The 25,908-nt window shown below is 43.0% G+C and overlaps 1 protein-coding gene and 1 long non-coding RNA gene across 2 annotated transcripts; one reads left to right on the top strand and one right to left on the bottom strand.

The window, feature by feature from the left end:
• Positions 1-13,244: 13,244 nt before the first annotated feature.
• mafba (v-maf avian musculoaponeurotic fibrosarcoma oncogene homolog Ba) lies at positions 13,245-17,072 on the bottom strand. The gene has a single exon (XM_031757989.2). The coding sequence runs from the start codon at positions 16,613-16,615 to the stop codon at positions 15,389-15,391; it is 1,227 nt and encodes a 408-aa protein (XP_031613849.2). The 5' UTR covers positions 16,616-17,072; the 3' UTR covers positions 13,245-15,388.
• A 2,658-nt stretch (positions 17,073-19,730) lies between these two features.
• Positions 19,731-25,372, top strand: LOC120435069. Its single transcript, XR_005609501.1, has 3 exons — positions 19,731-20,737; positions 20,831-20,910; positions 23,369-25,372. It is a non-coding gene; the product is annotated as an uncharacterized LOC120435069 (long non-coding RNA).
• Positions 25,373-25,908: the final 536 nt, after the last annotated feature.

Raw genomic sequence — 25,908 nt, 5'->3', positions numbered from 1 at the left:
CAGCGCCCACCGCGACCCTGAAAAGGAGAAGCGGAAGCGAATGGATGGATGGATGGAATACAGTAATATAGGTATTTTATTAAAACTAATGTTTAATTTGTGAGACAACAATACAGATATAAAGATTTTGTGACATTTAAACTTAAAAGATGTTTTATTGTATGCTTTCATTTGAAATACAGCAATGAAAAGAAAGTCAACCCATAGTCAGTGCCAAGCCTCACCTGTGAGCGTTGTACCAAACTTACTGCACAGATTTTGTGAGTACCACTTTTTGCAATTTATGGTTGATGCAAGACCTAAATAGATATGGAGTGAGCAGGTGGACTTTGCTTCAATAGACAGTTGGAGAAGTTTCTACCAAGTGGTTTCTGGACTTATTTATTTTCGTGCCCCTTCTCAGGGTTATGTTGATTCAAGGCACAGCTGTTCTACACAGAAGAGCCATCTTCAGGCTTCAGACCTGCCCACTTTTAAGCCTGATGCTGGTGATTTGGTAGTTTAAAGACAGTAGATCACAAAGTCTTGGCCTTTTTAAATCAAACGTATTGGTGTGACTGGGGGAGACGTTATATATAATTTGCAAGCCTTTCCTGTTTGTAGCTCGACATTAGATTAGTGCAAAAAAGGTGAAGTCTGAAAAAGGAAACATGACCTCAACAATGTTTCCCTAAAGAAATGGATTAGTGAATGTCATAATTGGAGGTGAGACAAACTTTTCATCTTTTAGATCATTTTTTCTAACAAATTTTTTTTAGGAAAAACATCCTCAGCAGTTCAGACTGACGTCAAATGCATGTTGAATTACCATACACTGCAGTCAGGTAAAAGCAACCACACTGTTTCTCTTGATGATGATGATGTTATTCATTCAAAGAGTAATAAATAATACGTAATTAGGTCAAACATGGGATAATTACCATGAAATGATCATTTAAACATACAAATATCAGCTCAGTTATTTGATTTTTCAGCCTCCCTGGCTTCAGTGTGCATTGCAGTCAGTGAGTGATAGTGCTACCCACCACTGTGTAACTGACTGAGAAGGATGACTTAGATGTTTGCTGAGAAATGGATGGGTTGTAGCACAGGGTGAAATGGGGGAACGGGCGAATGGCTGGCTGCCAGAGTCGAATGCCAGGTGCAGAATATAGGGTAGAGAGGTGTCCTTCCTCAGCTCCCCTGTGGAGTGAACCAGCCCATACTGAACATCCACTGTCCCAGTACCCTCTACTGCTGCAACTGCCACTTTTCCTCCTCATTCACCTCAGCTCTTTCTTAAACCCTGCCCTCAAATGGCTCTGTGTTTCTTCTCAGAAACAGAAAAGGGCCATTGTGTCAATTAAATGACATGTGCTGCACACCATAAATCCTGCACACATGTTCTCCACTCGCTGGCTAACCCGTCTGCCTCTCGTGCTCTCTATATGTTGGATGGAGCCACAGAGTTTTATGGCTCATGTGTGTTGTGACAGTGTGAAAGGCACAGGAAGGAAAGGCCACGCTTCCTCTGATGCTCCTGCTGCTGTGGACCAGAAGAGATAAGAACACACACACATGGATGCACACGCAGCCATGAACAAACAATCACAACACAGACCCGTGCTGCCTGCGCTAACGCCCCCTCCCTCTCCGCCTCCCCTGCAGATCGACTTCCACGTGGTTTGGCCTTAATCAACTCCCCTGCACGGCCCCACCTCCGTCTCCTCTCACACATTTTGGTTTGTTCTCTTCTCAACAATTTGCACTCCCCGGTCCAACTCAGAGTGTTTAAATTGGCATTGCTAGTCGAACACTAGATGCTTTTAGTTTCAAATAGGCAAATAATCGCTGCTCGAATTAACAGTGAACTATTTGGGTTAGTGAAACAGAGCAGTCATTCTGGTAACTCTGCCATACCCAGCGAGCTGTAGATGTAGAGAAGAGTCCTCTCTGTCTTCTCAATGGTTTATAATGTGCACGTGTGAAAGAAAGGCACTTCCTTCAGAAATAAGTAAAGAGCTTCCTGGACAGTGTGTATGCTGTGCTTTCCTGGGTGAGACTGATGCTGAGAGTGTGTCTGTTATTTTCTGAGTGTGAGCGTGTGTGTGTGTCCGCTGACGTAAGCCCCTCTATCTGATGATGCCCTTCTAATCCCCACAGTGATGTGTCATGAATATGGAGTTTAAGACTCAAATCCCCAGGGATACACAGGCTATAGATAGCTTGTGCCTTCTTCACACACGTACACACAGACACAAACACACACACACACACATGCTGCTGACTCTTGTGACGTTGCACTGGTTTACTCTAGCCTACTCTGGTCTTGACGTTGGCATTAGCCATTCCTTCTATTTGCAGTCAGTCGACATCAAACCATGTAGGAATTTTTATTATTAGTGTTCTGGTTTTAAATGTACATGATATTGTACTTGAAACATCAGTGAGATATTAAAATAATTGATATAAGCCTCAAGTGCCTTTTCTTCTGAAGCAGCCATAGGCAACACAGTGTATTTGCTTTTTGACTAACCCTGCTGCAAAACAAGACTGGTCATTTTCAGCCAAATGGCTAAAAAACAGAACAGCAAAGAAAATGACAGTGAACATTTTTATATCTAAGGGAAGCTTTCATTTGTAGTCTGCTTGTAGTTTGAGATCTGTTGACCGGTTATGTTTGAGTAGGCTCTGGTTGCATGAAGGCAAAGAGTCCATATGAAGAGTGAAAGAGGGGTTGTGTTCTCTGAAATCAAACCGAGTCAACAAACTAGCTGATGGATTCCCAGATTGGAACCAAAGCACAGAAAGTCAAAACTAGAACTTTAGCACGGGCAGTCAGTTGATCATACTGATCTCTTAAATGCTTCAACCTACCTAGACGTTTAAAGTAAACAAAGATGATCAGTAAATGCCTAAACTGCTCTTTGTAGGAATTAGTTTTACAAATCAGCTTCAATCTTGAAGCCAGCTCTGAAATCCACGTAATGTCTGATTGCATGCATGTGAGGATAGTGTAGGTAGTTGTACGGTGAATTCACAGTGAGTGTGTGTAAGCTCCATCCAGGCAGAACTTTCACCTAAACCAAGCAGACTAGTTAATTGCACGAAAGGACGATGACCCCAATTTCTCCCGACATTTTACAGCGTAATACAACCGATGATATAAATGATGGCCACAGCAGTAAAAACAAGATCCCAGTTGCAATAAATCTAAATATACTTGAATCTTAAATGAAGCAGTATTAAAACACACTGCGTGATACCATACCATCATGTGATTATCATTAAGTTACAATTTAAACCACAAATGACTGAAATAATCAGCTTGTTTAAATTTACTCGCGTGTGCATGTGTGGTGTATTGTTATGTAGGCTGAAATGTGCTGGAAACTCTCAATGTTTTAGTGAAAGCTCTAAGCTGAAAATGTGGTTCCTTAGGTTATTGTGGCCTAGACTACACACAGATGCATACTGCAGGTGATAAAAGACATATTGTAGGTATAATCACACTTGCTGCCTTACCCTGCTCACACACAAACACACATGAATCCCACCACACCCCAAAAGCTTGCCAACCCATATGGCTTGGGGATAATAAACCGAACAGCCAGCAACACGTCTCCTGTGCTCCCAAGCCAGGCAAGCCAAAGGAATGCACATCCCTCCAGTTCACTCCCTCTCTTTATCGGCCTCCCTTTTCTTTTTCTTTTTTTTCTGTCTGTTTGTCATTCTCTGTCTTTTCCTTCTCAGTTCTGAGAAATTGAGTAACGGACCCTCTGTTAAAGTGAAGAGCTGTGTGTCTGAACGTACGTTGGCATCCAAAAGTGTGTGTTTGTGTGCGCGAGGTGTGCCAAAGAAACCAGTCTGACGAGTCTGTGAAGAGCTTGCCCTTGGGATGGAGGGAACAGGGGAAGTGGGATGGAAAAAGGGAGGGAGCGTAAGGATGAAATGAAAAGGAAAATAAACAGTTATGTGAAGGAGAGGAGGAAAAAAGAGAGACATTTGGGAAGGAGGGAGAGTTACAATTACATCTCCTTCCCAATCTCTTTCTCTAAAATGCCAAATGTGAATGTGACCAAACACACGTGCCTTGTTTCTCCCAATGCCTCCTTTCCCCCTTCTCCCACCCTCCCATGGTCGTGTCTCCTCAGGCCTCCCACCTCTCTGTTTCTCTGTGGTGCAGCGGGACAGTGAGCAAGGCCTGCAGCAGGAGTGCTAAGCCCGGGCCTGGATTTGGAGCAAGGCTGCTCTTGGTTGAGCAGGATCCAGGCCCCCTGAGGGCTAAGGGGTGGGAGCGGAGGGTGGAGGGTGAGGGAGGCAGGGCAGAGAGGGAGGAGAGCAGAGGCAGCAAGCAGTACAGTTCTGGATCACCTTCAAAGAGCTCCAATCCCAGTGGAGAGACTGGATTCCTCTGCGGAGAGAGAGGGAGGGTATGGAGGGAGTGGGAGAAAGAGGGGGAAAGATGTGGGAGACAAGAGACAAGGGGGGAAAGTATTAAAAGAGAAAGGAAAGAAGTGATTTGGGTTGTAACTTTTTTTCGCACTCTTCCACTGTCTTTCTCCCTCCCTCTTTCTGTATCTGAGGCGTGCATGCACTTGCCCTTCAGACAGAGGGCTATACTGAGATGATCTATCTGTGTGCTGGAGCGGGGAGACATGAGAAATCTGGCCCGCACAAAGGCTTCGTTGTGCCTCTCTGGAGCTTCCTTTAGGGGCGTCATGTGTGTATGTGTGTATGACTGTATTTGAATGTGAAAAGGATGAGTAGAGTTTACTTTCTCAAGGCCCCCCCTACCACCCTCCAGAAGGTACTCCTAATGCAAGCGTGCACACAGACTCCCAGATGTGCCTCCAGAAATCCAAGGACATTGCAGATTGCCACCTAGGCATCTTATTCTTGTTCATGTGGTGGATGACTTTCAAGCTCTGAACCTATAAGCCTCTTATAGAACGCAAAAGTGTGTGACAGTTTAGGAACCTCAGATTTGTTCCATCGGAGTTGTGCATGTTCACTTTTTGTGAATTTGGGGTGCAAACAGTACACTTCATAGTTTGTGCAGACAGGAGTGTGTGTTTCTCTGTGTGCATCAGTGACAGACCTTCATCCTGAGTTTGGGTCAGCAGTTTGTTTTAGCATCAATTAGAGGCTCTGTGTTCCTCAACGCAAGCGTGAAGGGAGAATTAACGTGCAGTGGCACATTCCCATCAGTGTATTATTACACACAGCACCTCAGCTGCCAGAGTGCATGCATGTGTTTGTGCATGTGCATGTCTCTGCGCGTGCGTTTTGTGTGTGCATGAGCATGCACATATGTGTGCGTTTATAGGTAAATCATTCAAATTCAGAAAGCTCGTTTTCGTTTTTCTTTTCTCCCTCTCCGTCTTCTTCTCTTTGCTTGGCACTTCCCTCCTCTTTCAAGGACTATGGTCTGACCACAGCCATTTCCCTTAGTCTCTTCCTTGCCTAGCAACACACAGCACATAGTTTCCATAGAACTTGCATTTAATTGGAGAGAAGATATATAGATACTAGAGAAAGTGTCTTGTAAAGATCCCCCGTTTTATTCAAAGACACTCTGAAGAGCACATGTTCACTGGTTCTGATGCAGATCTTCTCTTGGAGGCATGTTGATTGCTATGCATAAAATAAAGGTTAAGAATTACGAATATTATCTTCTGAACAATGTTTCAGACAAGACAAGGAATTACTTTATCCTGTGCTGCTTAGTCTTTTTGTACCGTCATCATTTTAGTTTAGCTTTTATGCAACAAGCAATCATAGTAGACACTAGTGTAAAACAGTTGCTTGAAAGTTTTATGTAGTCTGATTAAGACCATAACCTTTGAGGCATAAGAAAAAAACTAATCTTTCTCATCCTGATGCCGGTGTTTTAATGTTTTTTTCTCCATTTTATCAATTTACAAGTTGACTGCAAAGGTTGCCTTGTTTTGAGAATGTATGACTGCAAAACAAAGAAAGAAGTTCAGAGTTGTTATATAAAGCAGATTTACCTGGAAACTTGTGAATGTAAGCTTTACCTTTCTGATTCTTTTAGGTCTCTGCAACTATCTGTAGAAAGCCAACTTATCAAATGAGCAAGTTGCAACCTGTTAATGTGCCAAAACAAGGACAAAAATATATCAGTGTGCACCCTATTCAGTCACTATAGCTTTCATATTTAATTATAACCTTGGTTATTAAGGATTATTATTTGTAGTTCAGCATAAAGATGAGCCTGAATTTGGTCCAAATGCCTCCGGGTTCTGTTGGCATTGTGCCAGTCTGCAGACCTGAACTTCCTTCATACTTCATACTGTTATTAACAGCTCTGTCTAAAAAACAGCCAGTATCATGCTCCTCGTGACATTTAGAGATATCATCACACCTTGACATGTTAATAGAAGCATTGTTTTTTTCCTTTTGTTGTTCTGTTGCTTCCAAGAAAGATATCCATCATTCATGAACATTCGGCTTTATTATGTTAGAAGTGATTAGAGCATGCCTAACCCTCTTAGGGATTACTGGATTGAATCTTTGCCAGGAAATGTGCCACACACTGGCACAATATTGCCAGGATCCCTCAGTTAGGCAGTATACATGTTTCTTCTGTTGTTACTCTGATTACAACCTCTGCATAAATATGGAATATAGTTTCATTGCTTTTGTGTCCCGTTTTGTGTTGTTTAATGGGGGATGGGATGTCAGTCGGCTGCTTCCAGGGGAAAGGTTTCCTGTCTTTGCCAAGGTATGCCCTCCTCCCTGTCTCTCATGTGGAGCAAGGCTCTATACTTGCTTGTAAATAGTGAGATAAGTGTGGTTTACCCGTCGCCGGGGTGTAAGGTGCACTCAGCACCGCCCTGACTTGTCTGTGCCAAAGCCCAATAGGGGTGTAATTACCTGAGACTGGGTCAGCACTTTATCCAGGGTAAAAATACCTGCCTACTTATAGAAGGGGAGTAGAGAGGGCAGCTCCATGCAAAGGGAAGCCTGTCTTCACACATTCAGCCAAATGCCCCCTTAGTATTGGGGAAATACTCTGGTAGTCTCTGCTTCTTCCTTTAGAAGAGTTATATAGCATCAATTGCGCAATATCACAGTTGCCTTTCATGGTTGCAGCAGATTGCCCTACAGAGCAGTGAGACATGTCCAATATTCCACTCTACCTCTAACTGCAACCGACTTTCAGCCCAGTACCTTTCCACATTCACTGAATTCCCCTACTCCGCCCCTTTCACACCACATCTGTCTCTCTGCCCTCCGAGTCAAGGACAGAGAGGGCCAAGCAGACATGGAGAGGACAGCTCTGCACCAATCAGGAGACACAGTGAGCTTGTGTCAATTAAATGGTATGTGCTTATGCCGCAAATCACAGACACATGTTCCTTCTCCCCTCCCACCCTGTGGCTGTTGCCTCTCTTCTCCACCACCTAATGCAGCGTAATCATCCTCATTACCTAATGAGACCCTACTGTACACACAAAGCCTCCCCCCGCCCCTTTCCCCCAAACACATATGTATAAAGAGCAGCCACATGCTCATGAAAAACACTATAGACTGTTATAGCGATGCGATAAACAACGCTCTGAACACCTACCACACTGTCAACAGAGTAGCTCTCAGTGCCACAACATTGTAAAGCCCCTAATGCCACAGTAATACTATTGTAGTGTGTATTATCAACAGGACAGTGAGCACTGAATTAGGCTGGCAGCTGGGGAGGGGAGAAACCCCTCATTAGCTCCCTTCAATGTATCTACTTCCCCTAATCGCTTACAATAACATAATCTCTTTAAAAGTGCTGCAGCTTAAGTCCAATCTGCCTAAAACCTGACACGTGATTGAGGTCAATCCGCAGTAAACCCCCAACTGTGGGGTCCCAAGAACTTCCACCCAGTATAAGCTACAGTACTCTATGAGCAGGTATGCATTTATTGCCGGCACTATTACACAGTTGTAATGCTTCACAGTGATTCAGACATGTCGCTCCACAGCTGTCTTCATACATACCCTCAGTGAGACAGAGCACAGCCAGCCGCCTTCTTCTGTGCATGATCTCAGTGCAGTTTGTGTCCTTCTCACAGCCTCTGTTCTCTCTAACCCTAGTAGAGGAGACCCATTATGCCCTTTTTTTATTTTTTTGATGTTTTTCCATAGTGTCTCTTGCCTGCAAACCACTTACAGATGTTGGCAGCGGGGAGCGTTGTGGCAACTCCAAACGAGGAAATCTAAATAGAGATCAGGCTGTAAAATAAAAAAGAAGGCCAAGCGAAAGAGAAAACAAGGGTAAAAGCAAGAAAGCAAATGCGAGAATGAGGTGAATGGGTTAGAGAGAAAGTAGAAGGCATTAGTGTGGAATTAGTAAAGACAGAAAGAAAAATACTTACTGGGCAAGTATGAAATGTGATGTTATTTTTAATGACTGGTTTCTGCAGAGCTTGGACAGTTTGCCCCGGTTTGCATCTTTGCAAACATCTTTATTTCTCACACAACAGACACGCAGAGGTAGTAACAAACACAAAACTGTGGTGCAGTGGTGGTATACTTACAGAGCAGGACTAGGTTAGGATAGAAATATTGCCAAAAAAGGCAGCTACTGTAACAGGAAACATACACTTTCAACAAACTACTACAGCCTCTCAGTAGCTGATAATTATACCCTTAAAATTCTATATGGTTCAAAACCACAGCTTCATATTCACCTTTCCAGTTGCTGCTCCCTTGGCAGGTTTTTACATTAAATAGTGTTTTATAACATATATAAATAACCAGTACCAGCTGGAATTTACTGGTGCATACTGGAAAATAGGTTGGCTGGGCTCAAATAGGCTTGGTTTGATCTGTGGGGGCGGCTCCATGTTACCTCCCTCCACCTGTTTTACAGGAAGTAGGCTTGTCCCGGTGGATCGGAGAGGAAATGTGCTGAAACGCTACATCCTGCTCCCAGCTTTGGGTCACAGTTCAGTATCGCTAGTTCTCGTTACGTCCAGACACCTGCTAGAGAGAAAGAGAACACAGAGAGAGAGAGAGAAGTGGCAGCGCGTGTGCAGCCATGCCACTCCCCCGAACAGTGATTGTAAAAATGAGTGACCTGTATCTCCCGTCTCGCTTCTCGCCCTCATCCCCCCTCCCCACCACCCCCTGCACTTTATTTATTAATGGATCCATTCAATTATTTACCTCACATCTTGGGGCGACAACAGGCCAGAGCACAGTACATAAGGTGGAGATGATACAGTCGACATGCACAACACACAGACACAGAGCTTGTTCTCTGTAGAATTAGCTGACTGCTACCCATTTCTCAAAGGATTTGTTTTTGATTTTTTTCTTTAGCTTGTTCTATTGATTGGTAGAAATCAGTTTCCTGGGGCCTGAGATGATGTTTTTAAATAGCTTATTTTGTCTAATCACTGGTTTAAAACTCAGTAATCAATATTGTGAATAATCAGTATTTAAGCACAAGATTTATAGCATTGGGAATCCATACAAGTTTTATACTTACGTGTTTTGTTTTTTACTAATATGCTCAAATAAGTGGCATTTACGACTTACGTGGAGAAGGTTGAATGCTTCCTCCACCAGTGCTTTTCAGCCAGCAGCACTTAAACAGCAGCAAGTTCCTTTTACATGACCTGGTGACATGCGGTCTGTATACCTTTAAAAGTTACTACAGCATCCTGTTTGCAGTAGAGGTTGATGGTCAAACGTATCATTGACTGCTCTTTGTCTGCTCTTATCTTCTCCCTCTGGCCTTATCCCCGCAGTGGCCAGACATGGATCAATCCCACCCGGAATTGGGTTTCACATCCCGGAAGCAGAGATGTACACATGGGTCACTTTCATCGACTCACTGTGGCCATGGCTATAGGTATCCATCATAAAGACCATTGACTGGTTGTGACCATGAAGGTACAAATTCATCACAACGAGAGTGTGGTTGACGAGGTCAGCGGAAAAAAGTAGCTCTTTCCCATCTACAGTCAGGTGAAAATTGAGCCTTTTGACGTATTATCATTTAAGTTGGTGTAATAACAGCACAGCGTGAATGTGGAAGTATTTGGAAAGCCCATATTTTGTGTCAAGTGTCTGTCATATTTGTAATTTAGCTCATTTCTATGTGCGTCTGTGTGTGTGCATGTACTGGATCACATGACATAAGGAAATATATTTATACTACCTGCACCAATCTGTGTGATATCCACCAAGAGAATGATGTAATGTATGTGTGTATGTTATTATTTAAGAATGTGCATCCGTGTGTGTTTTTGTGTTTGCGTGCATGATGCGTAACATGCTGAAGATGAATAACAGATGCTGTGACGCTGTCGCTATCTGAACTCCAGACTTGGCTGGCCTCGGCCGAGGACTGAAGGGGGAGTAGATGAAGGGAAGGATGACGAGGGAGATGAGGGAGAGATGAGGAGAAGATGCTGAAGACTGATTGCCACTGACTCGCGTCCAGTGTACTGATGTAACTGGGAGATCCCCTCAGCATATTTGGGAAGAAAGCAAACATTTCCAGTGCCAAGAAGAATCTGACAACACTCAACGCTAAAGAGGAAAGCAGAAAATAGAGAGATGAAACAACATATTTCTTTCATCCCCTATTCTCAATGTGTTTGTATTGGTAGGTAAATACTAACACATCCAAAAACAGTCTCAGTAACTGGTTAATGCTCTTTTGCGTGTGTGTGTCTGTGCGTGCGTGCCCCTTGAAAATAGCCTGCTGTAATTTCCCAGGAAATCACTGTGATTTAGAGTAGCAGCAAAGTAACTTCCAATTACAGTGAATGGACTGCTAGTGTGGAAGTGGGCTAGACTGCTTGTGCACATGTGTGTCTCTGTGTGTGAGCAATATATCTGAATGGGATTTATTCCAAATTTAAATTAATGAACATGATAATACATACAAAGCTCGAGCTATGCTGGTGGTAATTAAAAATAACTAAATGTGGTTCTCTCAGTTGAGCAGCGTGTGGTAAAATTAGCACAAAAAAAAGATCCCCTCTTTTTTTTTTTTAAATGATGAAAGATGCAAATGAGTTCATGGTTTGAGTTCAAGTCTGCATAGAGGAAGCAGCAGTGTGCACACACACTTCAGAGGCTCTAAAATGCGTGCAGCTGGGTTGAGGCTAATGCTTGGAGAGCTTATAAAAGGAGCTGACCTGCTGAAGCTGACTGGAGCATAAAAATGTTGTGAGGTCCAGGCGATGAACAGAAGCATGCCATGATTGAGGCTGCTGTCCCGGACTGCTTGCTGCTGCCGCTACGGATACAAGGAGTTGAAGGTGGAGGCTGGCAGAGCGGGCTGAATGCAGATAGGATCTCTGTGGGGGGGCATGAATGTGCGATTGGAGACTAAAATCATTACAGTACGCCAGGTCCCTGTGTCCTTGGCTCTTCCCCTGAGCTGAGGATGATGCTGATGCGCTCTCATAGTTTCAACCTCTGCCTTTTTCGCTCATATTTTTTTATCCTCTCCCCAATTTATCATCACACATTTCTGTGAAATACACACAGTCCCCAATGAAAGACGCTCTTCTTCGCAAAATTTTAAATCACTCTCTGCAGGCAAGAATATGACAAAAAGTTCCCTTTGAGATTGTTAATAATGCACATAAAATGCAGTCAGGAATCATGTGACCAGTGGTAGCGCAGCAAAAATAGTGTAATAATGTACTCAGGTTTTCAGATTTTTTTAGACATAAATCAGATTGCCGTAATATTTTTAGGATCAGCTTTTTTCATGCCATCCAATATTGATGCATTGCTTTTCAGAGGTTTATCATACATATGGTGGAAATAGAATTTAAGCTTCTGCGATGAAATTGGTAGACTTCGTCATGTATTTGATATTAATACTGGATTATTTCCCTCTGTGCGTCTCAGCGAGCGCTTCCACACTTTCCCTTTTTCTTTTCCACGCATCCAGCTGAGTTTCATGCACATCTTGAGTGCTGAAGTCATAATATGATTCTTTACATAACCTGTTTAGATCTGACTCACTCATGAAGTGATGTTTATGAAAAATATGAAGAAAAGAATAGGGATAAAGATAAGCCTATTCACTTGTTTTTGTTATGTTCAATTATTATCACATATTAAAGGCCTCTTTCTCCTGGTTGACCCCAGTTGCACTCATGCCCCCAGGCTGCTGGTGGCTGTCCAAAGAGAGAGAGGGGAGAGAGGGGAGAATGTAAACTAGACTTGCCTTCCTTGAGTCTCATTGGTTGATTCCTTCCTAGCGGTTTTGTCCTTGAGAATGTGCAGACATGGGGCAGATAATGTTCTGACACCAGAAACTCTAGACCGGGACCAGATCAACACTTACTCCCTTCTTCTTCTACTTCTCTGCTTCTATCATCATACTGTCAGGACATGCAGATTGAAGAGTGACAGTGCTTTTGATATGTATATATACTGCGCCTAAAAATCACGAGTGTGTTTTCATTTATTTAGTTTGTTTTAAGGCAAATCAACAAAATACCAGAATTGTATATTTTGCTCAAGTGTTTGCATGCAGCAATAATCAGAAGTGAAGACAGACTTCCGAGCCATCGCAAGTGTGTTGACACATGGCAATAATAAATTCCATTACCGTTAACCGTAAAAATATCACACCCGCAGGCGCACACAGGGGATTATTTTGAAACTGAGGCCTGGCTCAGCGCGTTAGGCGACAGGGTCGGACTTTTTTTTTTAAAGATTCAAATTGTGTAAGAACCAGTTAGATTTAGCCTTTGAGTGTATTCAAAGCCATGCACGGCGAAAATGAAAATTATTGTAACACTTAATGTAAATTTGAGGTTTTCATCTCTTCTCCGGTATATTGCAAGGTCAAAGATCTCCTTTTACGGCGCGGGGTTTCTGCACAAGTCAGCATGCCAGCAGAGCAGCGTGTATAGGAATCTCCCTGCAGCGGCACATAAACTGCCATACCCGGTGATCTAATCACTGCATGCCAGTGGGCTTTAATCCAAAGTTTGCACTTTGTTTTTACGTCTGAAAATGAAAATGAAGGCAAGGTGCAAAGGAAACGGAAACGGCTTGATTAGTGCAAATTAGCTCTTAAAGGGGAAAAAAATATTTTAAATGTTTTTTAGGACATTAGCAAACTTTTTAAAGATTCATATTGTTACTGTGGTTACACTGCGTGGCAGCTTTAATTGCCGCTAGTATGCTGTTGTTTATATGACACAATGATTTTGTCACAGATCCTTAAATGTGAAAACGAAAAGAAAAAAAAGTCTGAGAGGTAATTATTGCCATTTCAATGACTTTAATAAGCAAAATAGGAAACAATTTCTTCCAAAAAACAACAAAAAGAGACAAAACAGAAACCAGCCTGAATGGAACAGTTCAAATTTAAGTGTTACTATTATTTATATAAACAGGATTGAAAGTTGATCCCCATCATCGCCAAGTACATGAAATTGGTGAAAACAAAACAACAACCCGCTGCTGCAGTTTCAGTTCGATTTCAACACAGTTGAATCAGTAACAAACCAAAGATTGTTAAATGCATGACTTTTCAACAACAGTTTCAATGCAAGCACCATGCTTTAATCGATATGATCTGACAGTTTAATTTAAATCATTAAAATAAAAACTTTTAACTATGCATCTGGCCAGCAGAACCAGAATCATCAAATAATAATAAAACAAAGGAAAAAAAAGTATTACATAACATACACATTGTTTTCATTTTGAGACTTTGCACAACCTGGATCCCCTTTTTTTACTGACCGGCAGAAAAAAAAATCAGGAAAAACATAGAACATTAATATTCAAACTTTCTATAAAAAACATTCGTGTTATCTAAATCGTAACTGTGAATTTTCTAAATATTGCGTAAAATATAAATGATCAACATCTGGTCCAATGGAGGAGGGGGGGCGCTACAGGTGGCTGCCAATTATGATGAAAAATATTTGGGCTTGTTTAGTTCTAATTTGTTTAGAAATGCAGATAACACCTTTCCCCCCCACTGAATATGTGCCATAAAAGCTACACTGAGTGTGAAAATAGCAGAGTGTTAATACACGCGGTATCCAGCCTTCGGTGCAATGGAGTATAAACTCTGCGTAATCTGGTTTGAATAATATCGTGGTCACATGCTTGTCTCCTCTGCCTCACACAACATGCGTCCTAAATACGACTCTTAAAAGTTCGCACTGAGGCCTGCCTTTAATATTATTGCAGTATTACATCATAGTATGTCTTTCCTGTAGGGGGGTTTGCACAAAATTCAAAATGAAAAACTCGCAAATCATTATCCAAAAAAGTGCACTTGTCACAGTTTTGCTGTATTTAAATGCAACTGGGAAAACAAATGCACTCCTCTTTCAAACAATACCCAACACGATAAAAAAAAATCATAACAAATGAAATAAAAACACAACACACAGAAAGAAGTACAAACCAGCCTCCTCAATCTTGTTGTGCAGTTTTCGCGGTTGCATAATATTTACAAGCCCCCCCAAAAAGAAAAAGAAGCCCACACCATGATACTGCACCGCCAGTCCTGCTGTTCTGTCCCCGCTGCATTTCTCTAACCCCCCCACCCCCCCCAAAAAGCGCAGATCAACAACATGCTCTTAATATACACGAGAAGATGAAGGTACAAAATAGAAATTATTACCGTACATGTCCAGCATGCAGGATTAATATTTAATGCAGATTTTTTTTGTTTTGTTTTCAATATATATTCGAATATAACCAAGCAGGCAATAAATCAATGAGATGTTGCATAAAATGTCCCCTCCCGTGACGGGTTAGTAGACGGAAGATAAATTTGCATAAAGTGGTGTCCCGTTTTTTTTCAGTTTTTTTCTTTTTTTTAAAGATTTATTTGTTAATTTTTTCTTCAGATTTCGGGCCCACTTGTCGAATGTGAGTCTCGTGAGTTGCAGGCTGTGAGATCGGGCCTGCTTGTTGGTTCATAAGAATGTCAGCAAAAATACAACTGCCTTGTCGCCGTCCCACACTACTTACAGGTGATTTAAAAGCTGGAGCCTCAAATGAGAGACAAACGAACAAACAAAAAAAGTTCATCAGTCGCTCCTCTTCCTTGAAGAAGAAAAACAAAAGTCTCTTCACTACAAGCAACTAATCTACAAAGATGCTGCGACTGATCGGACACTCTACATTGCTCTTTGTATCTCAGTTGACACGTGGATGGTGAGATGATTATATATGAGAATACTATCTGATGGATTATTCGTCTAATATGAATATAATTGTTACCGTTATTAGTATAATCAAACAGTATGGGAGGTGTGGATTATTATCGTTTGCTCATCAGCAAAGTCAGTCAGAAAGTAAAGGTGTCGGGGGGTGGTGGAGTGGGGGTCGGGGTAGTTTGTTGAGTAAGTTGGAGGGTTCACAAGAAAAAGGCTATGACAACTCACATGAAAAACTCTGGTGATGAAGGGTTGTCACTGGTTGAGCCAGCCTCGCGGAACCCGTTATTGGCCCCTGACCCCGTCAGTTTCTCACACTTGAGTTTGTAGGCGTCCCTCTCCCTCGCCAGCCGGGTGATCTCCGCCTTCAGCTGCTCCACCTGGTTCATCAGCTGCGTCTTCTCGTTCTCCAGCACGTGCTTCTGCTGCACCCGCTTGAACCGGCAGGACTGAGCGTAGCCCCGGTTCTTCAGGGTCCTCCTCTTCTGCTTGAGGCGGATGACCTCGTCCTTGCTGAAGCCCCGTAGGTGTCTGTTGAGCTCCCTCACCGACATGGATACGAGCTGCTCGTCGGAGAAACGGTCCTCCACGTTGAGTCCGCCCCCGGAGCTGTGGTGCGCCGCTGACTGGCTCAGGTGGCCGTGTGGATGGTGGTGATGATGGTGGCGGTGATGGTGCAGCGGCTGGTGGGACTCTGGGGACACCGGAGATGGGCTGTCGGGGTCTTGGCTGTGGTGATGATGATGCTGGCTATGTGGGTGGCTGTGTCCGCCCGGGTGCCCGGAAAGTTCCTCGGCGTGGTGCGGGATGCCCCCAGCATAGGGGTGATGATGCTGCTGGCTGTGGCCGTGATGGCTGTGGTGGTGATGCGGGCCCCTGTAGCCCTCGAAAGCGCCTTGCTGCTGCAGCTGCTGTTGGACGTGCGGAGGCGGAGGGTGGCCGTGAGCTGTCGCTCCAATCAGGGCCTCCACTGCGTCCTCCGGGGTCAGGCTTAGCGTCTGCGGGTCTATCTGCTGGTGGTACCCGTTGTTCGGCATCCAGTACAGCTCCTCCAGGTGGTTTTTCTGCTCTGTGGGGCTGAAGCTGGGCGACGAGGGCACCGAGCTGCAGGGTGTACTGATAGGGGTGGAAGACACAGAGCCTTGGGGTTGGAGACGGTTACACTGGCGCACCCCGTTGCGATCCAGCCCGGCCAGGCCTTCCTTCTTCACGTCAAACTTCATCAGGTCAAAATCGTTCACATATTCCAGAGCCAGAGGGCTGCTGGGCAGCTCCGGCCCCATGCTCAGCTCTGCGCTCATGTTGTTGTCGCGACTCTTTTGCAGATATGCAAAAGTGTTGGCGAGCGTCGCAAAAACTGACTTATTAATCAGCGTCTCTTCTCTCCTTTCTTGTTTCATGCAATAGTTCTTTTGGCTCCTCCACCGCTGTGCACTGACTTGCTGTAGCATGAAACAGCGTGTGGTTGGTGGAAAAAAAGGAAAAAAAGAAAAAAAAAAGTCGTGGAGGAAAACTTTCAGACTAATGCTCTGCACACGGTTTGCGTCATATAGCCTACTTCTGCTGGGATAATCTGGCAGAGAGACCAGGCGGGAGGTAGAAAGCTGTGCGTCTCAGTGCAAAAGTAAAACCCGAGTCCCTTCAGCAGAAGTGCATTTACAAAAAAAAACATAAATAATAACAATAAAAGAAATACCACGTTAATTCGCTGAGACGGGCACCAGTCCTCGTTGCAATTTCTTGGTTGTAAGTCCCTTTTTTCCCCAGGAAAATAAAAGGAGCGAGTAAGCGGTGTAAATAGGGCGTCTGATTTTCGCTGAGAAGCAGCTTTTCCAGCTCTGCACCGCAGAGATTTAAAGGCTCGCCTCTCTCACTCTCTCCACTCTCTGGTATCCAGCAGACTGCGCTTGAAGCCAGCCTGGCGCTTTATACTAATATCGCCTGGTGACGTCGAGCTCGGTTCTCCAATGGGAGCTGGACTCTGCGCTCAAACAGAGGAAGAGAAGGAGGAGAGGAGGGCGCTCGATCCACTCTTGACAGCTACAGTCAGCTGACCGACTTCCCTAAAAGCAGAAGAACGGAGGAAAGTGGCGGAGTGAAATGCCTTCGATGTGAGGCGCTGCTCCTCGTCTTCAGTCATGTCACAATTCCCGGTCTCAAATGAGACAAACGTCAAAGAGTTGCCACTTTATGTCCCAACACTCTTAGAATGACACCAAACGTTGAATTTCAGGCAGATTTCTGAGGTAGTCCTAACAGTTGTTCCAGATGTTTCCAGATGCACAATACAAATTGGACTTGCAGGCACTGCTCCTGCATTATAGTTCAAGACACAACTTCATTTGTCTTGAAAATGAGATCAGGAACAATCATTGTTTTATGTTGTCTTGTTTATTTTTATTTGCTGCATGTCTATAACTTTCAAAAACTCAAAAGATAACCAGTCACATACAAGCCTGTATTACGCAGCATGGTGATAACACAAGGTTAGAACACAGTTATGAGTTTCTAAGCGACCTTAAAAGTTAAATCGTGACTGTTTTTCTGCCACATGCAATTTCACACACAGGAGCTTTACTGTATATTAAATGTATTAAGGCTGTAGCTACAAATACGTCATGTTAATGTTCATTATAGCGAAGAACCACAATAAAGTCTCAAGGTTTACATGTAGATCTGCTTCTCACTGGCGACAATACTGGTGCACTTAAACTTATGGATTTTTTTTATCCCAATTTATTGTTTAAAAAAATAATAAAAATATACCACTGCAGTATTTTATATAATGAAATTAATGGATTAAATATCTTTCTGTTTGGTAAAAGCAGAGTTTACTTTGTTCAGACTCTGTTACTCGCACATCAGGCTGCTTTTGGCTCGCACCGTTTGTCTTACTCCGGGCAGTATCAAAACAGGGGATTCGCCAGAAAACAGGCTCAAGGCTGCCCCTGCGTGGGCAACGCACGAACCGACGAGGCTGTGGATGACGCTTCTGCTATAGATTTCCCTTTAATTTGCGTTTGGATCGTCATCTCCGCGCTAATTGCTCCTTTCAAAGGTCACATCATGCAATTATGACTGACAACAATTCATTTCTGTCACGCGAGTCTCCGACAAGCTCGCTGCCACGCGTGTATTTTTAACACTCTCACTTTCTAACAGGTAGTTTGGCCAAAATAGGGTCAGATCTTCCCTGGATGTATGCAAGCGTCATTGATCTGGTCTTTATTTTAATTGTCTGCTAAAACAGAGAAAGAAAGGGGGGAAAAGGGGAGTGTGAGCAAATGTCTCGCTTCCCTGCAAAAAGAAACTGCTTGTAAATGAGTCCGTTTGTAGGATCGATTGGATTATCATTTCGTTTCCACCTCATATCCACGGTTGAGCACAGCCGCGACCAAAGCGTATTGATCAGACTGAATGTAAGAGGAGGCTGCCAAAGATGAGATCCGATAATGAAGGGCTTATTTGTTTAGTTTAAATTCTTAATCAGTTTTGAGCTGTAGCAGTGTATCAATAGATGAACTGTGAATCAAACTTCTGTCATAAATCTCCCTCATATTTAACAACCCATAATAACACGATGTGATGTAGTTTATGTTTGTTTTATTATGTCTTTGAAAATAGTCTTGGACTTAAGGCTAAAAGTTAAATTGATATAGTCCCCAGAAGAATTGATGATAAAAGAGGAAGCTTTTAGCCAAACACGCGAATTATTATTATTATTATTATTATATTATTATTATTATTATTATTATTATTATTATTATTATTATTATTCATCAGTCATCACAGGCTTATGTCTTTATTATTTTGGACAAAAGGCACATTCTAATAACGGGATGTATTGATCCAAGAAAAATGCACTTTACAGTGCACTTTACGGCGACTCTGGATCCTGTTTATTCCTTATTTTAGCTTTTATCGAGCGATAATGCACAACTATCCGGAATCTTTATAACATCTCAAGCCAACTCACACGCTACCCACTTTTTATTTTCAGGCTCAAAGCGCCTGATAACCACATACTGCTGCAGTCAACTTCAAATTCTAGGCATTCCCTTTCCCGAGCACAAGATATAAAAACGTACAGGTAGTATTCCAGTTACAATCGTGCTCTGTTAATTCCCTGCACCTGCAGGCGAGCTTCTAAATCCTGAGCTCCAACTTGAACAGCGCCCTGAGCGAGTCGTGCCGTGCCGAGCACAGCCGACTTAAAACTTCTTCCCAGCGAGGCCGACCCAGCGGCAGCCCCATTAGGTTGTAATGCTCTCTAATATAACCCGAGTCCACCGTCTAATAGATCCAGGCAGGCCTGGCGGCGGCTTTCCCCCTTCGGTAATAACGGGCTGTAATGGAGAGACGAGATGTAAAAAAGCGTCCATGTCAGCAGCATATCGGTGGTTAATGATCTATTAAGTGATCCGTGTGCTTATGGACAGCGAAAAAAAGTGTTGATGCTTGCTTATTCTCCCCTAATGAGAGTCCCATCCTACGGATTTTAGGAATGAATAACAGAAATAAAATCACCTTTAAAATGTTACATTTAACAGTTGACGCATGGAGGCTGCAGAGGCTGCACAGCTTCCCACAGCTCACATCTCACACCTGCAGCGGGCCCGCTGGTTTCACACAGGAGGCCCGTGGTCTGTCCATTGGAAGATACATGATTCGCCTCACAAATATGGATTTCTATTCTACTTCAGGACCTATCCATGCATACGCATCTGCGCTCCGGTGGTCAGGCTGCACTGCCAAAACCCGTTGGATCTCAACTCAAACTCGATCTGTATGGAAAGACAGTGATTATAAGGAACACCTTTTTCCCCCTTTCTTTTAGAATCAGAATCAACTTCTCTGTTTAACTCTAAGGTAAATTTTTGTTTTTATTTGAGTATATTTTTGCTATCTGGCGCGCGTAAACTTTAACGGTCTCCTCGAAAGTTGCTGGAAGTGTTACAGAAAAAAGGGAGGTAGCCGAGCTGGAAGGCCCGCGACGGGGAGGGTGAGGGATGGAGATGGGGAGACGATGCTTTCGGAAGTGCTGCTTTGATGCGTTTTGATGCAGGAGGGAGAAAAGAGACACGCAGAGCAGACGTGCAGACCCGGCTCCAGCCTCTGATACACGCCTTCATTGCGCAGTAACTGATTTAAAATGTTTTCTTTGAGATGTAATATACGCAAATGTAAAACATACTTAGTAGCTTTTTGTCAATGTAACTATCACCCTGCGTTTAATTTAAGTTGTATTTTTGTAGTTTTGCAGAATCAATATCTGAAAAAGGGTCGCTGTGAGTTTGACAAGAATGCATGGTCGTTTTTGTGCAACGAATTAACTGATTCATGATTAATTATCAATATTTTATAGCTGAAACATTTGAAATGCACTTCATCACTAAAAGTGCATAATGCATTTAACAGGCGGAATCGCAGTATAAACAGGTGTTCCCATCATTAACGTGATGGGTTTCGGTGTAAAATAGTAATAACACCAGCAAATCCGTCTCTAAAATTTAAGTTTCATTATACACTCAGTCGTCCTTTTGCATCAGTAATCTACATCTTCCGTTTACAAGGTGAGAGTTACTCAGGCATTCTTGTTTACTCCAGACTGATCGATTATCTCCGTGAAAACATGTATTATTAAGACGTGTCGTCTATGTAAACAGGCAGAGGCCAGCCTCTGAAGAAGAGTAACATTCCCATCAGGGATAATTGACTGAAGAGACTTTCGGGGAAACGGCAAGAGGTGAGATAAGTGCAAATTCATGCAGTCTCATTAATATGAAAAAGTATCGATTTAACGGTGGACATCAAATGTTGTCTTTAAAAGTCCACCCTGTGTGCCGTCTTCCTCGTGCGTAAGCCCGCGTTTTACGGTCATAATTCTTCGGCAGTATTATCACAGCGCTTGCACTCTCGCTATTTGCACGTTAAAAGGGTAGTTGTGTTTGCCAGGGAAATTAAGGTTTATTTCTTGTGACAGGGCGCCTCTGGTGGCGCATTTACTCATTGCTAATAGTTTGACGTGTATCATCAGTGACATGCAGTCTCTTTTTGGCACTAACCCCATGCAGACAGCTCCAACTTCAAAACTGAAGTTATTTGCTTTGCTTTTTTGGATATGGCAGAGCAACAGAGAGGATATAAAAATATGATGGGGAGGCCAAGACATAATTGTAGGCCTTTTCTGAGATTAGATGTCTCTGATTGACATGTAGTAAATATAACAACAAATAAATGTCAGTATGCACCGTACTGGCTTAATCCCAGAAGAAAAAGAACAATAAATCTGCCTTTTGCTGTGGTCATTTCATTAATGTAAATTGCAATGCTATGTACAATAGTTTGGCTTCCTTCCAGTTGGCTTATTGCTGAGGCGTATGCATGATATTGGGTTTTGTCATAAACTGGTGGCTGTGTGACCACAGAATGTAGGCGACACCACAAGAACCAGATATCATAGTGCAGGCAGGACATAATTAAAGACCATATTCTCAGGTCATAACTGCAATTTACATCTGTATTTTCTTAGCCAATAACTGGCTACTGTAATTCTAAAGATACCCACATGTACTGAAAACATAATTACAGTAATTCTGAGTAAAAAGTTAAATATTTTTCTTAGAATTAATTGATGTATGCTTCTAGGTGTACAAGCGCCTAGAAGCAGTTTCTTTTTTAAAACTTTTGTGTTGTTCCTGAATGTCAGACTTTAACATGTCAGTGCTGAGGAACATCCACTGGCTTCTTTAGCCTTTTCTAATTGTCTGCATATGGAGCTGTCAGAGCTTATCACTGGCTTACATTATACCTCCACTTCATATATTCTGGAAAATATGCGTCATGTAGCAGAGACTCTACACAACACCGGCATGTTATTAAGCTAAGAGTAAAGAGAGAGATTTAATAGCCCTCAAACGTCTCTTTATAATATCTTAGAAGACTTTATCTTCCTGTCAACTGTGTAAAGCATAAATGTTTATGAGCAGACTTAGTGTGTTCTGATTGTCTGCACATGAAAGCTGCACACAGGAGCTAGCAGACCCTGGGTCATATTGTTTTGGCCATGTTTGAGTGTGTGGGCATGATTGATCTGGAGGTGGGTGGGCGCCACACCACGCATTTTTAGGGATTAGAGCCGAACTGGCGTTTTTATTTTTCTCAGTGCCACAGACTCCTCCTCTAACCCAACCATTCATCTGTTCTTTTTTTGTCTCTCAACTCCCATCAGGATGTTCTTGCACAGCACTGTCCCTGTTTGTAATAATCTTCAGACATGTTGTCATCCTCCACGGATCGAAAGACGCTGCTCTTATCAAACATCTATACTTTATACTTCTTCGTATACCCTTTTAGTCTTCCTCTCTCCTTCTCTGTCCACCCTCCCTGGCCGGGTGACCTCCTTACCTCTCAGCTCTCTCACCCCTCTCCTCTGGCCCTGGCCCTGGCCCTGCCCACCCTGGGTCATTTATCATGGACCAGAAGGGGAGCCCCCGGGCCTGCAGGCCCCCGTCAGCCCCTGCAATCGCCTCTTTGTGGCTCCCAGCAAACAAGTGTTGGATCAGCAAAAGTCTATTAAAGCCTGGTGGGCCTTTCTCAGCCAATTGGGCTCGGGTCACTGAGCTGCTCTCCTTGCTGCTCCGAGTGCTCTTTGTGTCGCCGCCGTTCGCTGACACAGATCCTCACAAGATTAATGATTTTTAGCAGCCATTTGGGTCTCATTCACAGGGTCCTTCTCTCTTTCTGTCTCTCTTCCACTTTTCCTCTTTTTCCCTACTGGTTCTGCTCTTATTTCTTTTACCTACTTCTTCTTCTTCCATTCTCCTTTCAGTCATCTCCTCCTCCTTTTTACTGCAGTTCCAATCGGCGTTGATCGTTTTTGTCTGTTTAGTTTTTGAGGCCACTATTCATACAGTTGTGATCACTGCTAATGGAAGTCACAAATGCATGTTATAAATGGCTTTGATTCAGAGATTTTATGCATAAAAAATGAGTTTTGAAAAAAGCTCCTTATTGTTCTTTGTTTGAGAGTCATGAACTCTTGTCTGATATAGCCCAGGCATGTTAAGACAACCAGCTCAAGTATCCACATTACAGTCCTCCTAGGTCTCCCCGCAGCATTCCTCAGGAGGCTCAGAGTAATTTGAAATCTTAGAGCCACTTCCACGACTTCCATGTTGCCATGTTCTCAGTGTTGTTTCCAGTAATTACTGCAGGTTAAGTGCACGTCCCGGAGCCCAGTGGAGGCAGCTCTATCCCTCACCTGGGACATGACTCAGCACACTTCAGGTCATCCGGCCATTTCCCTGACCACTGGACCACACCCCGACCTACTCTAAACCCGCAGGACAGCCACGTTCGCTTCCATCACGTAATGTAATGGTTGTTTTATTTACTGGCTAAACTGTTTGCAGAAAGACAGCCCACACTAACATGTTTATCTAGTCAGATGCTAAAAAAGCATATATTTCTTTTCTTTATTTTCATATTCAGCAGCTTCTAAATAAGATTATGCTTTATGTAAACTGAAACATTATATGTTTCTCTCCTGGCTAAGATGGGAGATCCAGTCTTAATGCATTCGATTTTAGATACAAATGATAAAATGTGCATTTTGCCATTCATATCTTACACCTGCCTCTCTGTCAAAGCGCAGGACAGAGTTCAGGCTTCGGTTGTCTGGGTTAAACAAAACAAACTTCCCCTATGCTGTATGCTTCCTGTGAATCTCAGCAAGAAAAGACTGTCTGGGGAAACAAAAAGGGAGCTGGACTTACATTAAGCTGTACTTCAGGATATATCATTAGGTTAAAAATTGACTGTGGCTGTTCTCCATAATCACTTAGAGTGGAGACATGTTAGGAAAGGATCTCTACAGTGACGTCTAACTTTTTTTTGTTGTGCTGACCAGATATTAAAGGATGATATTTAGGCTCTCAGCACAGCACTTTTATTTTTGCATTAAAGTACAATTACATTCATGTAGATAGTTCCTAATCAGCTCACCTGTTTTTAGGTTTTTATCAAGATGTGTTGGTTCAGCAGTGAAAGAAACAAACTGTGTGTGCATGTAGTGTATATGTAAAAAAATAATATAATATTCTTGCGTTAGCCTAGTGAAGCTGTCAGCGCGGCTGCCGGTGGGTCAGTGTCTGCTTTCACCTAAAACTCTCCCTGTGTGTTTACAGCATGTCTGTTTCAGGACTGAATGGATGAACCCAGCCTGCTGCCGTGTCCATCCACCTGCCCTGTTTCCTGTCTGACTAATGTTCTTTTTTGTGTGCGTGCGTGCATGCGTGTGTATGTGTGTTTGTTTTATATGTGTCGTTGTGTGGAAATGGTTATAGATGGGACTACACCGTCACACTGGCAGTCTGAATCATTACTCACAGAGATAGGGAGAGACCCAGGGCCGAGGAACCCCTAACATCCTCCACCTTCCTGCACTGACACGCACACACTTGCACACATAGACACACTCTCGCATTCACATATCCCCAGGTTATTCATTTGTACGCAGAGTGCCTGGCATTTCACCATATCCACCCCCTCCACCCCCACAAACCCCCTTTATTAAGAGACTGAAGCATTGGGTTCCCTTTTGTAGGGGGGTGAGGAATGGTTTTCGTTTGAGCCTTATATTCTTTGTTTGTGCTCTTTGTTCCTTACCTCTTCATTTCTCTTAATCTTTCATTGTCATTGCTTTCTCCCTTTTTCTCTGTCTCATTTTCTCTTTTTCTTTTTAAGGGAAGCTGTCAGCCCCCCAGCCCCGATGGCTACTTGTTTTTAGAAGACCAAAGGCAAGGATGGGAAAAAAAAGTTGCTGCTAATTTACAGTATGAGTTTTTACCTGCATTTTGAGACTCCGGATGTAAATCAGTGGCAGCAGATACCGGCCTCTAGAGTTGGAAAGGTCCGGAATTCCCACTGATTTTGAGCATTGGGAGTTCCCTACAAAGCCAGTGAACCTTTACTCTGGTACTTAAGTCTGGCTGTGCTGGTGGAGATTCACTTTAATAGGCATAATTAATAATGAGCACTACGCTGCCACATTAGAATCAGAGGCACAAGCAGGCTGCTACAATGCTAAACTTTATTTTAGAGAACCTCTTATGAAGTAGATGCATTTATTAAGCTAGTTTCTGGCCTAGTTTATTAAGCATATTTATAGTAATAATTCTTTTGTATTTATAACTAATCTTCCCAAGATGCATCTTATCTGGTTACTTATTCTGTCTCTTCCTCAGGTGGAGAAAGAGCCCTCACTTTGTTGGATATATGGGAGCAATTACACCCCCATCATGAAGAGACTGTGGACCTATGCTGAATGGTAAAATGGCAATATTCTTAAACAGCCTGATTCAAAGCTCACAGTGAGAATACTGCTGTAAACAACAAAAAAACAAAACAAAAGAAAAAATAGAAATAGTGTTTGTATCGTGTGTGCTCATACATTTGATATCAGATAAGGTGTGTTTGTGGTTTCCAGTGCTTGAGTAGGTTTGGTGTTTGTAGCATATATGCATGAGTATGTGTTATGTGTGTGTGTGTGTAGCAGTAAGTATGCATGTGTTGGGGGGGTGTATGTGTACAGGAAGAGAGCCTGTAAATAAATCTGTTTGGGGATTGTGGGTGTGGGGATGAAATATGGTCCCCGGGATGTGGAGCAATGTGAAAAACTCGGCAACGCCAGGGAATAACAAATCTCCTGATGTCCCCTCACCGCAAAATAAATACACTCCCC

This window comes from Oreochromis aureus, linkage group 20 (genome assembly GCF_013358895.1).
Source record: "Oreochromis aureus strain Israel breed Guangdong linkage group 20, ZZ_aureus, whole genome shotgun sequence".
In the NCBI taxonomy this organism is placed as follows: Eukaryota; Metazoa; Chordata; class Actinopteri; order Cichliformes; family Cichlidae; genus Oreochromis; species Oreochromis aureus.
This window is presented reverse-complemented; position numbering and strand designations above follow the sequence as displayed.

Bases quoted from the DNA above. Each gene is read 5' to 3' on its own strand.
- mafba (XM_031757989.2), bottom strand. From the start codon at position 16,615: ATGCTACAGCAAGTCAGTGCACAGCGGTGGAGGAGCCAAAAGAACTAT.